The sequence below is a fragment of the Eleginops maclovinus genome, chromosome 21, assembly GCF_036324505.1.
Source record: "Eleginops maclovinus isolate JMC-PN-2008 ecotype Puerto Natales chromosome 21, JC_Emac_rtc_rv5, whole genome shotgun sequence".
In the NCBI taxonomy this organism is placed as follows: domain Eukaryota; kingdom Metazoa; phylum Chordata; class Actinopteri; order Perciformes; family Eleginopidae; genus Eleginops; species Eleginops maclovinus.
Window position 1 is genome coordinate 14,361,468 of NC_086369.1, and position 17,257 is coordinate 14,378,724.

At 40.3% G+C, this 17,257-nt stretch overlaps 1 protein-coding gene across 1 annotated transcript in view; it reads left to right on the forward strand.

Moving 5' to 3' along the window:
- The window catches only part of LOC134884195 (trichohyalin-like), an 85,663-nt gene that overhangs the window by 1,106 nt on the left and 67,300 nt on the right, over positions 1–17,257 (forward strand). Inside the window, exons 2-4 of the mRNA XM_063912901.1 lie at positions 1,088–1,231; positions 11,272–11,342; positions 16,937–17,060. Coding sequence (XP_063768971.1) covers positions 1,088–1,231; positions 11,272–11,342; positions 16,937–17,060 — 339 coding nt within the window. The remainder of the gene's footprint in view (positions 1–1,087; positions 1,232–11,271; positions 11,343–16,936; positions 17,061–17,257) is intronic.

Below are 17,257 nucleotides of genomic sequence, written 5' to 3' on the forward strand. Positions count from 1 at the left end.
AATGTAGCCTGTGTGAGCCGGGCTGTGCATCAAAGGAAGTGTAACAAGGTTTCGGAGATGGGTTTCGGTCAGTCGGCCCCAGTCGCGGGCCCGCTTAACAAGGTTACATGTTTAGAACCCAGGAGCTTCCAAGTCCTAAAGGTTGATATGGACAATTAATCACAAAGCTTGTCCATTGAAAACACAAAGCCCATTCATCCATGAACCCATTGTAGGTTTATGATGTTTCCGAACAGCCTGCCAATCAAACAATTCATATAAAGTATGTTTTCTTATGCTATAGGTAAGTGAATGTTATGAGGGATGAAGCTTGCTTAAGGAGTCTTACGAAACAAATGTATAAAGTATATAACAACATTTTTAGCCCACAGAAAAGGTCAAGCTAAACAGAACTTAAACCACGCTATGCTAGCTCAGCTTTGACTAAATATATCTAAAAAGAATAAATAGGCCAGAGACAAAACAACCCACCTCACTCAACACAAATGGAAATATAGTCCACACATTTTTTAGATAAAGTGTTAACACTACCAGTTAAGAGTATCAGTATACTGTTTTTGAGCAAAAGCAACACCAAACTCCAGCAGCAACCTCAGCTCTGGTAACTTTAAGAAATAGAATATATGAATGTCTTAAGGCAAACTTATCTAAAGACAAACTAAGGTGTGTAACTCTCCCTGAAGCGAAACATCAGTGTTATATAATGCATCAGGGGACGGTACAAAGATGCTTGTTGACTTCTTTGGCTTTAGGGGACAGACGTTTATGAACACAGATGTGCGGGGGCTCCTCTGAGGCAAAATAATTCTGAATTTAAGAAGCATTCCCTTTTATTCTGTATGAATATTTAGGGTTTTTACAGATATATATATAAAAGACTGACCTAGAAGAATGCTCAAAACTGTGGGCTTTTGTTCCTGACAGAGTTACCCATGCTGTAATAATTGTTGATGTCCAAATTAAGTGTTTATGCTCTTCCAGCTTGTCACGGGTTTGACTCAATAAAAGCTGCTTAGTACTACTGTCAGCTTGTTTAAACACAGCATATTAACCAACGTTTGATCCCTCTGTGCTGTTATTCCTGCAGAAGAAAGTGAATTTCCTGTGGTCTTATGTGAATGACCTGACAGACCAGAACCAGGTGCTGCTTGAGACCATTGAGGATCTGCAGAAGGAGGACAAGGTTTCCTGTTGGGGAGTGAAGCTCCACACCTCTGATCCCATTCTGAATGTAAGCTTTTAGAAATGTTTTTAGAAATGTGTGTGAATTCAGGAGTGTTTGTCTTTGATAGTTCTGTTTACATTCTTTTTATTTCCTTGACACATGTTTGTCTTTAGGATGATCTGTCTGAATGAATTACATGCAGGGTATCTTGGATAAAACATGCCACAAAGTAAACTATACATATTACATTTCTTTAACATTATGTGTGTCTCTCTATCATATATTGAGACCCTGACTTTTTTTCTGGCAAATATTTCTCAATGAAATAAAACCATAAAAATACTACAACCTAAAACAATTCAAATCTAATCCAAACTCTACAACCTGATGATACCACGACCCCTCTTGTGTGTGCCAATATTAATCAAGAGCACAAAAATGTGCAAGCATAAAGAAAAAGTACAAGAAAGATGAATCCTTTGAAAGTTTAACAGCATAAATTTATTTGCAACCCCAACTTTTATCCTTGGGATTTTATACAAATAAATGCCACATATTTGGTGAATAAGTGAAGCAGCAGATCTCAAAAGGATGAATTCCTAATCATAAACGCCATCTAAATACAAATACCAAACATGCATAAACATGGCAGGATTAATTCAAAAGAGACAGAACAACGGAGCGAGTTTAAAACGGAACAATAGCTCATGGCTTTCTTTTCTATGCTGCGGTATTTGTCTCCAAGATCATCCCTTTGTGTGCACTTCTCGAGGCTGAAGCATCTTTGACTTTAGAGAATTAAATCAGCAGAGATCAGACCCTGACTGTGGTTAACAGTTAAGACCATGAAAATCCCTCCTTGTTTATACAGAACAATGTCAGTATACAGAATATTGGCGATATAGAAACGCATTAAGGACGAGGTGCAGGGTCTGCATGTACTGAAAAAGGAGTCATGCAAACGCTCGTATTATTCCTCATGTTTGTGGTTCTTTTCTGGAGGAAACCATGCATTGTTATTAATTCTGAGAAGAGTGTAGGTTCGGAAGCTGAGTGCAGAAATGCTCTACCGAATGTATTCTTTAGTCCAAGATTGCATCAACAGAAGGCAGGTCTGTATAGACATCACCACTTGATGTAGTGGCCTTAAGGTATTGTTATATTTTAGTTAGGCCCAGGCTTCATTCAATATTCCCCCCTCTGAGTGAATTTTGAACACAGAAAAATAATGATGGCCTTTTATCCATCAAAGTGCTTATCTGCTATTATGGAGAAGGTCAGGGGGCTTGCTTTGTGTGCTCCCTGCACCGTCACAAAGGCCCAGGTAATATAACGCTTTGCACTGCTCAACATTGAAAGCTGTCCATTTTTAACTTTCATCGTTCTCAATTTTTATTTTCTTCAATGAGAAATTGCTTTATCAAAACAGAAAACAAATCCTTGGTTTCTCTTCCATAGTGTTTTCTTTGGTTCTTCCCTGAATAGTCTGTACAATATTTTCCTGCAAACTATATAACAATACACGCGTATCTACTGTTGAGAATGGTCAAAGACCTTTATGAGTTTTCACTTGTGTTCACAGTAATTGAATTGTAGGCACTTGACCAATTTATTTAGCTCTCTGGCAGAAGAAAATACAGCTAAAGAGTTGGAGGAAAAATGTGGAAATTGATTAAATGACATTCTCTCAGTCGACTCCTTTTGTTCATTTTGGTTTTTGTTTGTGACAACAGCTTCGTTTAGCCGCCAAAAAGACACAGTGTGAGGGAGGTGTTGCTGTGCTATCGACCCATGTTCTGAGCTTTTGAATCTCCATTTGCACCCGTCTTAAACGATGCTCTCACTGTCTGTTTTGGTTACTTTGTATGTTTTCAGGGTCTAGATTGGTAAACAAATACAAATAAATGGACTCCTTCACTCAACAGTCTATTAGGATAGCCAGGGGACAACAGTGTGTTTCTGCTCTGATGTCCGTAATGTGAAATCCAATCAAATGAAGAGCATTTAGAGCTACTTATGGACCGTTCCACCATGTAAACGATGCAATGGGCTCTGTAATAGGAGCTTGGCTAACGTCTGATTGAATCGTAGTGTATGGTCTTGTTGATGCACAATAGGCTTGAACTGTAATGGACACTAAACAGAGTTTGTTTTGTGGTCATAATATCATGAAATCCAAGGCTTGTGTTCTCTGTTCTAGACTGTTGCAATTAGCCTGTTGACTATTTGTCATCCATCCAAGGACAGATGTAGCATCATGTTGTTCGCTGAATAGTTTATAACCCTGAATTTAGTAGTACTTTGAGAATATACGCAATGTCTATGTTAACCTGTGGTTGCAGGAAATGCTTTCAGTATGCATATGTTTAGTTCAATATGGAAGTTATAGGATCAAAGGTTTTGAATTTACTGTCCTTCCTTGAGAAACCGCACCAGCTTCACTCGGGTCCAAACTTTCCTTGGGTATTCATTGCAGTGAATGTAAAGTCATCCTGTAGTGTATTCATTGACGCAGGTATTTATGGATTATATTAAGAATCATAAAAAGTTGTTCCAGTTGCAGATAGACTCTAAAACAGCACTCAGAGAATCTGTATTAGTGTTAGGAAGTAGACTCCCAGTCCTTGCGGTGCTCTTTCCAGTATCAGTTTCCATAGCTGGCAGATTTTCCAGCCAATGAAAAATGATGGAAAACTTTCTTTGTGTCATTCGGTTACAATAAAAAGATTATTATGAGCACTGAGGAGTTCCTCAAAGAAGTTTCCTTCAGTCCTCTGCTTTAAACTCTTGTTGGTCATTATGGCATCTTAAGGATTAGTAATAATATAATGCAATAAAATTGGCACTTCCATTGATCTCTATAGTGATGTTTTTTCCACTTCCAGGGAGGTCAAAGGCACAGGGGCAGCTACAGAACAACTTACTGGCAAGGGTTCAGTATCGTGCTTGAGGACACTTTTGTTGGCCAGATTGTGGTTTTCAATGAGTGGGAAGATGAATAAAGCACTCTCGTTCTGAGACATATAAAATAGGGAAATGTTAATACCATGGCTCAGTCTGTAGTGTAGGTTTAACTCTTTAGTCCAGAGCTTCCTTTTATCATCGGGTCCTTTACATCTTTGCTCAGGTATCTTTTTTACATCCGTTTTTGTATCCTGGCTTTTTTGCACATTTTGTTTGTGTGTGCACATTATGTGCAGTCTGTGTGTCTATTGGGTAGATTTCTTAATTCCCAGAGTTTAGCCTCTGGCCTGCGGGGCAGTGTGGGGGACTGTGGAGGCCTGAGGGGGATCAGTGTAGATCAGAACAGATCAGTAGGGATCATTTGGGATCACTGGCCTTGTCTTTGATCCACTCATCCTGACATCTCACCATTCCCACACAATTTTCAAATGATTACCATACCAGGAATATTTAAACATGTCAGTAAACACATTTTTCAGTCTGGAGACGTGTGCTTCTTGCAAATTGAACGTGTCCCATTTTCTATGCTTGTTAGCTCTTCTCCTTATTAAAAAACAGGGCTAACAACTAAAACCTCATTTATTTTGTCTTATTTGTATCAGAGAAGAAGCAAATGGCTTATAACAAGTGTCGACTATAAATTTGCCAACTGAAAGTCGGGAAAACCTCCAGCTGTGATGAGAGTCTCCAATTTTTTGTGTGATTCACAAAGTGACTATTTATGACATTGCCCATAAACCACAGAACAGGGGCTATAAAAATGCTCCGGAACCAAATGAGAAAATTGCCCTCATGACTTAATCCATGCTAATGAGGACATCATTTTTCCTGTCATGGGAGAAACCCTCCATAGAAGCTCTCTTAAGAGCCATTTCAACAACGCACAGTACATAAAAAAACAAGTAACTTATGGCGTAGCTGTTGGATGAGAACTTTAATGGAAATTACAAAAACAGCCTTCTTTAAGGATAACCACAACTTTTGAATTGATTCAGTTCTCAACCACACATCATCCAGATGCATTGAGATCAACTACTTTTCATTCAGCGACTTCTAATAAGTGCATTTAGGCAGGAAGAGACAGACTCAAACTCAAAAGAATCCTGCAGGTACAGAAAGCCAAACCTTTGGGTGCTTTTGCATCTGCTTCAAAATAAGCCACACCTTTCTAAATGCTAACTACACAAGAGATCCTTTTTTTCTGCCAAGCTGCAGTGGATCCAGATGGGCTTTCAGTCTGCTCGTTCCAACATTTTGAAACCAGCATAGCCAAAAGTCGTGATATTGTTCAGGGGAACCGTAGTCCCTCTGTGAGGTAGTGGGGAGCCGGTTGGTGCACGTGCTGGAGTGTATGGTTTAATTATTTTCTGATCAGTAGGCCTGATCCCTTCACAGCATCATAGGCCAGTACAAGTGTCTTGAAGTGGATTAAAATATGTAGTATTTTCTCAGTAAGTTAAGTTCTAACAGCATTATTGATATATTTAATTGGCTAAAAGCGATTTAGAATATAGCTGGCAAGCCTTTGGGTGTAATGCAAGAAGCCAGTTGCTCCAAACGTGGCTGACCCTGTGTAGAAGTGAGGGCCTGGATCAAGTCAATGAGGGAAGGTGCACTGCAAACTCAATTCAGGTCTGCATTAAAAACAGTCTCTGAACTCTGTGACCTTAACCTCCCCCCCCCGTCCCTCACACACTGAAAAACGCACACACACATATATATACCATTGCTTGGGGCAGAGCGGGTGTGAGAGTGAGAATTGAGAGAGCGGGGGAGGTCAGGGGGTTGCGATGGTTGACTATGCTAATGCTGTTGTTAATGACTTTGCTGTGAGTGATAATTGATCGCCTTCATTACCATATTAACTTCTCTGCCCCCACTCTTCCCAGTCCCCCCCATTCCCCAGTCTCTCCCTATGCAGTAATGGATGCCCCTGTTTGATCCTTCAAATAATGAACTAATTAGCTTAATTAAAATCAATAGAGGTGCCAATACCGGGTTAGACATCTCAGGGATGCCGTCTCTATCTGCAGGGGGAGGAAATTCTGAAGGAGAGGGTGAGGAAGGATGGATGGCAGGAAGTAAAAAGAGCAATACATAAACATCAGGAACAGTGGGAAAAGAAGGCGAGGAGCAAAGGGGAGGAAAGCGAGACAAATACACATTTTTAAGCCAAAACTGGAGCGCAAATTCAGGTTTTTCAACACAGGAAAAACTGCTGATATTTGCTGTTGACTATTTTTCCATTGCCAGTAAACTAGTTAGACATTCAGTTTTGTTCTGGTGTATCAGAAATTCATGGGAGCCCAGGGTGAGTAAATATTAGAAAGCACTTACAGTCGTTAGTTGTATTTTTGGAGTTTTAAAATAACCATTCTTTCCTAGAGTCTGGTTCCTGTTAGAAGATTATTTTAATTGGAAGTTAATAAATTGTAGTAATTGTCCAAATCCCTTTTAATTATGAGCTTTGATAATGAGCTGGAGCCATTCATACCTGTAACTGCTGCAGACTCATTTGATTGAATGGATTGAAACCTGTCTTACTGAAGACAAAAGCCAGATGTAAGTGCTTCTAAGGTTTTTTTCGTCCAATAGAAGAAGGGACTGGAGGGACAGAGAAAAAGGGACGGACCGAAATAGAGGAACCAGTTATAAGAAGAGAGAATGGGATTTAAACAAAAAAGGTGAAAGGGGTTCAAACACAAAGAAGAAGTTAATGGGATGATAGGAGTAGCAATTTTAAGGATGGTAAAATGTACAAATAAGTGGACAAGGGCGAAGACAAGAAAGCATGAGAGAAAGAGACAGAAAATATCCGAGGAAAGGAGGGAGCCACGGAGAGGGGGAACTAAACGAGAGAGAGAGAGAGAGAGGGCGAAAGAGGTTCCTAATGCTGATTTATGAGTGCTTGACGGTCGTTAGCTGGAATAAATGGCTTGTAGGAGTGGCTGCAGCATTACTCCCTGTACAGGATACTAAGTGCATTGTAAGGTCAGCCATAAGGCCAAACTTACATATGTAGTGCTCTGCCCTTGTAAACCTTTGTTAATATATCAGCCACAGGATGGGTCTGTAACTAGTCCATCTGATACACCCGGATGCCTGCGACTCCCTAACCTGCATGCTAATTCACTTTGATTTTGAGACCAAAGTTTAATGGACAGAACTATTATAGTAAGACACAAAATCAAACGCACCTACTGTGTTTGGAGGGAACGATTTGCTATTGCTAGAAATTATATTTAACAACGGTACATTTCCATAATTGTATATTTTGATAAAAGATTTATGTACGATTGATGACTCGGATGATGATTCAGAGTCTCGGCCAGGATTGCCTCCACTCGGCTTTCCACATTAATCTTTGCTAATAAAAATAATAGTTATTTGCCCCCCCACTGATACAGGTTATGCTAACGCTTTGCATTTTGTGCTGATAAAAAGAATCTTTATTTGCCGCCCGCTACAGTCCATGCTAATTCTTAGCATTTGGGGCGATATCTTGCAGAATTAACTTGCAAACCATTAGTTTCTTCAATAGACAAGAGGTTACGTTCATAAAAAAGGTTATCATGCAAACGTTTTGCATATTCTCTACACCAGGCAGACACCTGTCATTGTGGGTTAGGTATATTCCCTCACAAGGTTATAAGAGAGGTTTATTTAATGGACTTTGTTTCCACTTGAACCCTTTTACAATCAACACACAACACAACTCTGCAGATTTCCAGACAGGACAATATATGTTTGTATAACATTTCAATGGAAACCGAGAAAATGTGGAATACAAAACTGAATAAAATGGTCTGTGTATGGATGGTACGTTGTTATTGTTCGTGCCTTTACAGTATATTTTCCATATGAAAGAGAAAAGCTGTACATAAGGCACTAGATCGTAGTGTGTTTTTCCTGCAGGCTATCATCATAGTTGCATCACTTTACACTTGCATCAAGCTCACTCTGGACAAAATTAAAGTCCACATTTTTAGTACACGCTCACTATAAGCATGCATCTCTTGACATAGTAGAACGAGACGCTGGCGTGTTACTTCTAGTCACCATCACCACGAGTCGCATTATCTTAGTCTTTCTTTATATTCCTCGCTCTCTGTTGTGATCTGGTGACTCACGCACACATGTTCCTGCTTTTGTTTTTTCTCCTCTGTTGCTTTCAGTTGACCTAGCTCCAGACAAAAGGAATGGAAGGGAGTAGAGAAATGGAATGATTGCGTAAATGGAGGGGCTGTTTTCAGATAGAAAAGAAACAAGAAAAGCAAAAGTGAGGTGGGGAAGAGCAAAAAATAAATAAAAAAACAGGGAGAAGAAGAGGCGTGGGTGAGGGGCAAGTCGATGAGACAGGAGGAGACGAGAGAATTTGACGAGGTTGGAGGCTGGAAACAAAAGAAAAAAAACAGTAATTCACGACGATCTGTGGATGACTGTTGCTGTAATGCATTTGTTTCCCTTTTTCTTTCATACAGTGAAAGTACTGCTTGCATTTCCACTGCTAATATTACCAGTCTTCAATTTCTCTTACTGGTGTTGCTCTGCCACTACTGCTGTCTTTCCTCCATTCTCTGAACGGATCTGTAGTGACAGGAAAAGTTTGACTATATTCCAGTTCCTTACATTCTGTACTAAATAGTAACATGTGATTTGGAAGTGTTATAGCCTGGGCACCTTTAATAAGACTTAAGTGCGTACGCCTGCTCTGTTTGTCTTTACAACTAAGTGAGAAAACTAAGTGATGTGATGCAACATCCATGTAAGGTCCTCTGTTTCTCTCACACACAGCTGAATTTGAACATTAAATTAAGCATAAAATATGTAGTGAAATGTCTCAAAACAAAAAAGCAATGTGTCCCCTTTCCTTTGATGGACATGTTTTTACAATTCACATTCCAGATCTTGATCTTTATTCGACTAGACGTTTAATTCCAGTGGAGAAAGATAGATTTTAAAATGATACTGCTTTACTTATTGTTTTTTTACTGGTTTAAGTCACCAGGTCTGTTTGCTATAGATAGGAGGAGACCTCTGTGGATAATATGGCTTACTGTAAAAAGCTTTTGTTGTTTTGATCGAGACGCCCCTTGTGGAAAATGACAGGTTATACTTTTATTGGTATATTTACTCACCACCAAAACACACACACACACACACACACGAACACACCCCACACACACACGCCCTAAAGCCCTCCCTCTAACAAATGAGTTTACTGTGGTCATAACCTTCACAGGGCTCATTATCATAGATTGCAGGCCTTTTCATAAAGCGGAGACCACTGGTGACTGATTACTAGCGGGATGGACACACACACACACACACACACACACACACATACACACACACACACACACACACACACACACACACACACACACACACACACACACACACACACACACACACACACACACACACTGTGATCCGTAATGAGACCTTATTCCGGACACTCCACCCAGCTGCCTGTAAATTACAGCCGCCACTCCGCCATACATACTTAATCAGCTAATGTTTTTTTATTCCCTTATTATTAATTTGCTCCTGTTTCTGATTTATCTAAAGCGCTCTGCATCACACCAATATTTTGTCTCCTTTACAGTTCAGAGCGGCAGAGTAGGCCCTGTGCTTATTCATGTACTTAGGGGATTGCATCGGTAATGAATGGACTGGCTGTTTAGGCATACACAACACAGCCCACTACTCACCTTAATAATGTAAGCAGGTCGTAACTCCTGCTAACCCAAGGGTATATAAGGCACGCGTACACAGACACAGACACAGACACACACACACACACACACATTTGAACGCCCAAACAGCCTACCTAATTAGCCGCTGACCTCTGCGTGTGCCAGGTCTTCTCGCTGTCACTTTGCAGCTGCATTGGAATATGAATGCTTTGTGATTGGGGAGAAAATCTGGTGGGTGTTTGTTTGACTGTGTTTTTGTATATTGGTTGGGGAACATGTATTTAAGCCCAAAGGTACACCAAATAATCAAGGTATTCACACATCAGATATCAAGGTAGCCGGTCTTTCTGCATCATGCATTAAAGGCTATCTTCACACAACATATATAAGATGAATTTCAACTTTCCATCTGCTCCTCTTTTCAGATGCATCTCTTTGTGTTTGTATTTCGGTCACTGGTCCACTACCCCATACTCTGTATTCAAGTAAACTCAAATGTGCACACATACCATTACTTAACACTAGCATATTCATAATTGAAACACACACGCTAATATTTAAAGCACACACACACACACACACACAGGACTGTGTTGACCTGTGAGTCATCGCTCTCCGCATTGATTTCCTTTTCCCAGAGTGACCCCTGTCACCACAGCAATAGAGTGGCCGATATTTCACCAGTACTGCTGGGTCTCTCTCTCAAGCCCCCCGCCTCTCTTTCTGCGTTTCTGACTGCTTCTCTTCTCTCTGTACTTCCCATTCACTCGCTCTCCACACCTCCTTTCATTTGTTCATCTATAACAGTCCTTATAGTCATACAAAGCTGGGTCACTGTAATTGTTTACCTTTTCTTACCTCGATTTATTTCGTATGCTTCTATTTTTGTACAGTCACAATATGAATTGACCGCTCAGAACAATAATTGTGACCTATATTTTCCTCCCCTCCTCCACTAACCAACGTTCAGTCACAAAGAAACACAAAGAGTGGTTCAGTATCTCAAAATGAACAGTAGTCTCTGTGTGTTTAAGTATGTACTCTTTTATCTATTAACTCAACTCTCTCTTCAATTCAATGGCCTTCTTTCAGAGCGACTGACTTCCTGTGTCACTATTGCGTCAAAACCATCTTTTTTAAATCCCCGAACAGGACAGTCAAAGTCATTAGAGTAATCATATTTCAAATGTAATTTTAGTTTGATTTTGTCATCTTTTATTTATTATATTTCTGTGCAGTTTTGAAAAAGGAAAGCAGACTTTTCTTTCTTGCATTAATTGTTTTTATAGTCTCAAACTGAAATGAAGAGCTTGTCGTTTGCCTCCATGGTCTAAACGATGCTTCAAGTTGATAATCTCCTCATGTCCATGACTAATGAATAATAATTGCTCTACATGCCCCATGTGACTCAATAATCTGGATGTAATATCATGTCTCCCCCAGGTGTCTGATGCTGATCTGAGGACTTTGTTTCTGGAGGAGCTTGTTGGACCTGCGGCTAACATCCCACACAGGTATGTGAGGTTATAGCCACACACAGATTCCCCCTCATCAACAAGGCTTTTTTCCCCAGGTAAAAGTTTACCCTGGACTAAAATGACTAATAACTTCTTAAGAATAACTTTATGGATCGCCCACACACACATAGCAGGTCCCAGTGTAGAGAGAGGTAAAAGTCGGCCTCAAGGACTCTGCCTCTCCTCATGGGGTTGAGCTCCTCTGGGAGTCGCTGGAACATCACTGTCCCCTTGGCAATATGCAAATCCCTATATGATATTTCACACCATGCAGAGCTCCAAGGCCCCTGAAGAGTTGTTCTGTTTGTACTTTTCTGGAAAGACAGATTTCCATTCTAGGTTTTGCTCATTTTGACAATGAAAGAAGCATTTTCTGAATCTAAATGGTCGTGCTTATACATATGTACCTATTCCTTAGTGAGCAACCTGGACTCACCAATTGAACCAGTCTTCAATAAGTTGAGCTTTGGCTATAATGTATTTGCCTTTAGCAGCCGAGCAAACTCTGATTCTGTCAGTAAAAGTCTCCTGCAAATTAACACCAATCTTCCATTGATGTCTTGCACTAATGGCATTAATCCATATTGTATTATGTACCTCAATCTGTATCCTCAAAATATTTAATAAAATAGTTTAAACGTAGAAGACTAAAAACAGTATTTGCCCCGGAGATGCAAAAGAAGTATCAAGTAACAGGAAATGGAAATACTTTGAGGAAGTACCTCAACAAGGTATTTGAGTAAAAGTACTTTGTTGTGACAACATACAAAGTAATACATTCTGTCGTAGACTACATTCTAGAAGTTGACATTGTAATGTTTAATTTTATTACATGAACTAAATCAAATGCCTTCCAAACATAGAGTTGCATTCAATATTGTTTTATTCAGAAGCTGTAATATGAAAACTAGGAACACAGGCAGTTACGGTTAGAAGTAACCAGTCAGTAGTTTGACAGCTGGCAGTGCAGCCAATTAAACTTAAGCAGGAATTGGTGGTCTGGCACAATTTGGCACAATTGAGTTTGCGGCTGCGGTTTTTCTTTGCCGTTGCTGCGAGAGGCACCGAAGGGCATGATGGATCCTCCGTCAGCGCACCGTCTGTCAGAGGCGCGGGGATTTGCATCACACCTTGAGCGTTTTAAATGGCTGCACATATTATAATAATAAAATAAAAAAAATGAAATGAGTAAATCAGGACTCCTGACAGGCAGGTTGAAACAGTGGGTGAGTGTGTGTGTTTCTTGCCACCAGCGTCAACATTAAACACATCAGATTGAAGCCACCCTCCAGGGTAGCATCACTCAGCCAGGTGTGTGTGTGTGTGCGTAAATGTGAGCATGGTGAAAGCTAAGTCTTTTATCTACTTTTCCTTTTCCTCTGGTTTTTTGTTTATCTACAGATTTATTTATATATTTTAGCTGTGCAGAACACACTCTCACACACAGATTGATCTATCGATGTATTGATGTGTGAGTGGGTGTCAGTATTTTATTTTCCCACTTCCTTCACATTTTTTAATTATTTTCCCCTAGTATGATATCCTGCAGAGTTTTTCACACTTGAGTTGGAGCTGTTTTCCTTTGCCAAAAGCAGTCAAATGCTGAGAGTTAGTTAGGTAAAGAGAAAAAGCTTTGACAGAATATCCTGATTCTCATTTGGGAACGGTAGGAACTTACTTTATTTCCACTCTGGCAGAATCCCTCGGTGTAACTGTTCTAATTCAACTAAAACTTTTCTTTGTTCTGAAGCGATAAGATATTTAGGCTTAGGAGACTGGAGCTTCATTATTATTTTCCTCATGGCTTTGCTTGTTTCTCTATTGCCCGAGACAGTCTCCTGATTCTTCTCCCAACATTTATTTTTTATTTTCAAGGTCTCCAGTAGATGCACATTACTTTCTATCTCTGACTCTATTTCTCCCCTCTCTTTCTCTCCCTCTCTCCCACTTCTCTCTCAGGACGGGAGGAGGATATGTCTCTTTTTCTCCATATTGACTTTCCCAGGTCAGGCTCCTCTTCTCCTATTAGGGCAAGCTAACTGATCAATACCCCAGCCTGGTGGGCTGCTGTGTGGACATGCAGACAGGCACACACAACGGGCCGTGCCCCGGCCAAGTGCCACGTTCATTAGCACACACACAGCGGGAAATGTACAGTACACATACCAATCACACTCTCTTATAAATGGATTTATATATAAAATCATAATAATACAGCTGATTCTAGAAACAATACAAGAATCAAACATGTTATTGTGAAATACACGATAACTAGGCAACGAAATATTAAGACTCCAACCGTGCAACACAAAGTATACTTAAGACATAAAAAGATTGACATAAATAGTGCAAGTGACACAACGGTGTAAGTTATATACATAGAATGAAAAGACCAGAAAGTAAAATGCAACTCCTACATTTCTCTGTAATAAAAACGTGCACATCTGAACATTAATGCCAAAATCAATCAATCTATTAATCTATAAATCTTCATGCACTTGGTTGCTTCCCTGTCAAATGTGAAGATGCAACCAGCTCCTCTCTTCTCCTCTCCTCTCCTCCCCTGCTGTTCTCCCAGCTGGTGAGTTGTGACATCTGCAGTGCTGCATGGATAAGCAGCTGCCAGAGATGGAGGAGGGGAGGGGGGGGAGTGCTGTGGAAGACAATGCAGGAGAGAAGGGAAGAAGAGGGATGGGTGCGGGGCACTGTCAACCAGCAACAGTTAGGTATACAGAAGGGGGAGACAGGAGTGTGAGTGTGAGTGTGTGTGTGTGTGAATGGCAGCGTGCCAGGCGGTGCCATCTGGCTGCTTGACAGAGCTCTTCTCATTAACAGGGGGGTTAATTGCTGTGGCAGCACCCAGGCTGTGTCAAACATCACCCTGGGGACACGGAGGCAACAGACGATCTACATGTTTGTGTACGCACACGCACAAATGAGTGTGTGTTTAAGCATAAAACGCGGCACTGGGAATCTAAAAGCGCTTTCCGCGACGTAGACGTGTTAAACAGCAACCTGCAGTAAATTAACCGTGGCATATGAAGAGGGCAGCGGAGGGGACCCACCTGTGTCCCCTGTGGTGTGCGTGCATGCTTGTGTGTGTGTATTTGCTTGTTGTGCATGTATGCCAGACTACATGCATGTTTATATTATTCTTATGAATTATGTCTTGTTGCTGTAATGATGTAGAAAGGATTGGGTTTACACATCCAATGTCTATAGCCCTGAGGGCAAATACATACAGGCATACACACCCACACACACCCGCAAACACACACACACACACACACACACACACACACACACACACACACACACACACACACACACACACACACACACACACACACACACACACACACACACACACACACACACACACACAGGGCAGGGGGAAGGGGTGGCAATTTGCATGTTATTACTGCATATTCATGACTAATTTTGTTAGCCTTGCCTAATAGGCCTGAGTGACAGCTTGAGATATCGAGAGTCGACTTTAATATCACACACACTCACGGTGACACATACACACGTACAGACACACACCCCGCTCTCTGTCCGCACAGTAATCATAACAACACTTAGGGCTCTAAATCGGAATTCCCTGTTCATCTGTTGGTTTGACATTGTGTCATTTGTTTAGCACAACTGCTTTATTGTATATAACAATATGGTAAATCATATAGCCTCATTTGTTACATGCATAATCATGACCTGATATGCACCCACCCCCCCCCCCCCGCACGCACATTCACACATGTTAAATCACATGAATACATTTGCATTGTGACTTGTTGCAGGTCACATTGTTTTTGTATTCATTTCCCAAAAAGTAGCGAACAAACTGTAGATTACAGCCTCTACCTGTCGAATTAAATTCAGTTTCATCCATTAACGGTGCAGAAAATAGAACCTTATGTACCGTTAAGTAATACAAATTGTGCTTATTTTCTTCTATTTTTCAATCTTTGTTGACTACAAAGCTGGGTGTGTGTGCATGTGTGTTTAATAAGAATATTGGCCAAGACAAAGTGATGTTCCTTATCTCAGCTAGTGAGTGTTTTCTGTCGTACACACAGCACTCTAACCATCCCACTGTGCAGGTGAAAATAAGGATGAAATTGGCTGCAGTTACTTGTCATTCCAAAACCCTCTTTCCATTTACAACTAGTTCCCATTTCAAACCATTCGTCATTTAATAATCTCTACTAAATTGGGGCTGATTTAAGTATTTCTTCTCCAAACTGACAGGAAAATAAGTTTTGTAAATGCTAATGAATAGACCAAGCTTTTTCCTCCATTTAAAAGGCCCTAAAATAATCATGTTTTAATGCAACTGTAGAAGGTTTTATCCTCTGTAAAAGTTAGGGATTGCTATTTGTGCATATCTTTGGGGAAAGATCGTCTGTCTACACATTTATATACATAATAAAGGCTTCTCTGCATGCTTAGGAGTACACTCCATTCTTTTTTTAAACAGATTTTCTTAGTGAAATGCTCAGCAAAGTGATAATTCATAACAAAGGAACACTGTAGTTAGAGTGGAATAGGAAAAAGGGAATAGATAGCAGAGCAGCACACACTCCATTCCCTTCCAGACACAGAAACAGGCTGTAATCTAAAGTCAGTTTGTTCACACTCTCCTCTGTGGCTTTTACTCCATTTGACTGAAAAGTTGTTTTTTTCCTGAAGTGAAAGATTTAACTCTCAGCGCTCTCTATCCACTCACATGTCACTTTTGTCAAATCTTGCCTTTCCTTCCCTGCTTGGTACGAACGTGTAGACACGCTTGATCAAATGTGAGTTTAACATTTTTAATCTGCGCAAAGTTTCATCAGAATAACTCATCTCAGGAGGCTGGTAAATATGAACGTGTGTGTGCGTGCACGTGTGTGTGTATATATGTATGTGTGTTTGTGAGGAGTACTGCAGAACTGTGATCTGTTTCCTTTTTCTCTTTCTCCTTCCATCTTGGGTGTGTGACAGCTGTCACTGGTGACTCAGAAAGGTGTCTGGGCATAGTTAACATATTTTCACCGCCGGGACACACACACACACACACACACACACACACACACACACACACACACACACACACACACACACACACACACACACACACACACACACACATCCACATCAGTTGCTGTCACCTACCACAAATTTCACCAGGCTCAGCATCTCTTAGCTGCTCTTGAATTAGATTTGTCTCATAAAGCACATATTACATTTTGTACACACGGCATGCTGTTCATATAGCTTATTGCTTATTTATATATTGCTTTAGGTCAGAGAGCATTATATGAATTAATAAAACATCTTAATTACAGTAACCATCAAGGTTGACTCTCATTTCAAATGCAGTAAACCTGTATCTAGAGTGGCCTTGAAAAGAATGACTATATTGAGATCATATAAAGATATTTAACATATTCAATACATATACTGGAAATGATACCAGGGAATATACCGGCAGCTGACGTTGTATTTCATTACACTATGTGACCCAACGGTACAACCTGTTTATAATTCAACGTATTTCCTGTTATTATTGTCATTTATTTTTCCTTTTCTCTGTGTTTCTGCTCCAGCTCTGGTTCCTTGGTTCAGATCATATCCATGTTAGAGGATTTGAAAATCCAGTTGCAAACCAAGGACATGGTCATCTGTTACCTGGAGAATACGCTCAGAGAGAATTCCCAGCAGAAGCAAAAGGTAATCAAGTGGGCTATTACTCATGTGAGGTTATTATAAACTACAGGATCACTCAGCACTCAAAATGTCATCAAGATGCTGCCCAATCTTCTGACATCTGCCTTATTATTAAGATCATTTAGCTTTCTAAATATTTCCTTTTTCTCAAATGTAATTACATTGCATGCACCTACATGCTATTCGGTCCAATCAAGTGT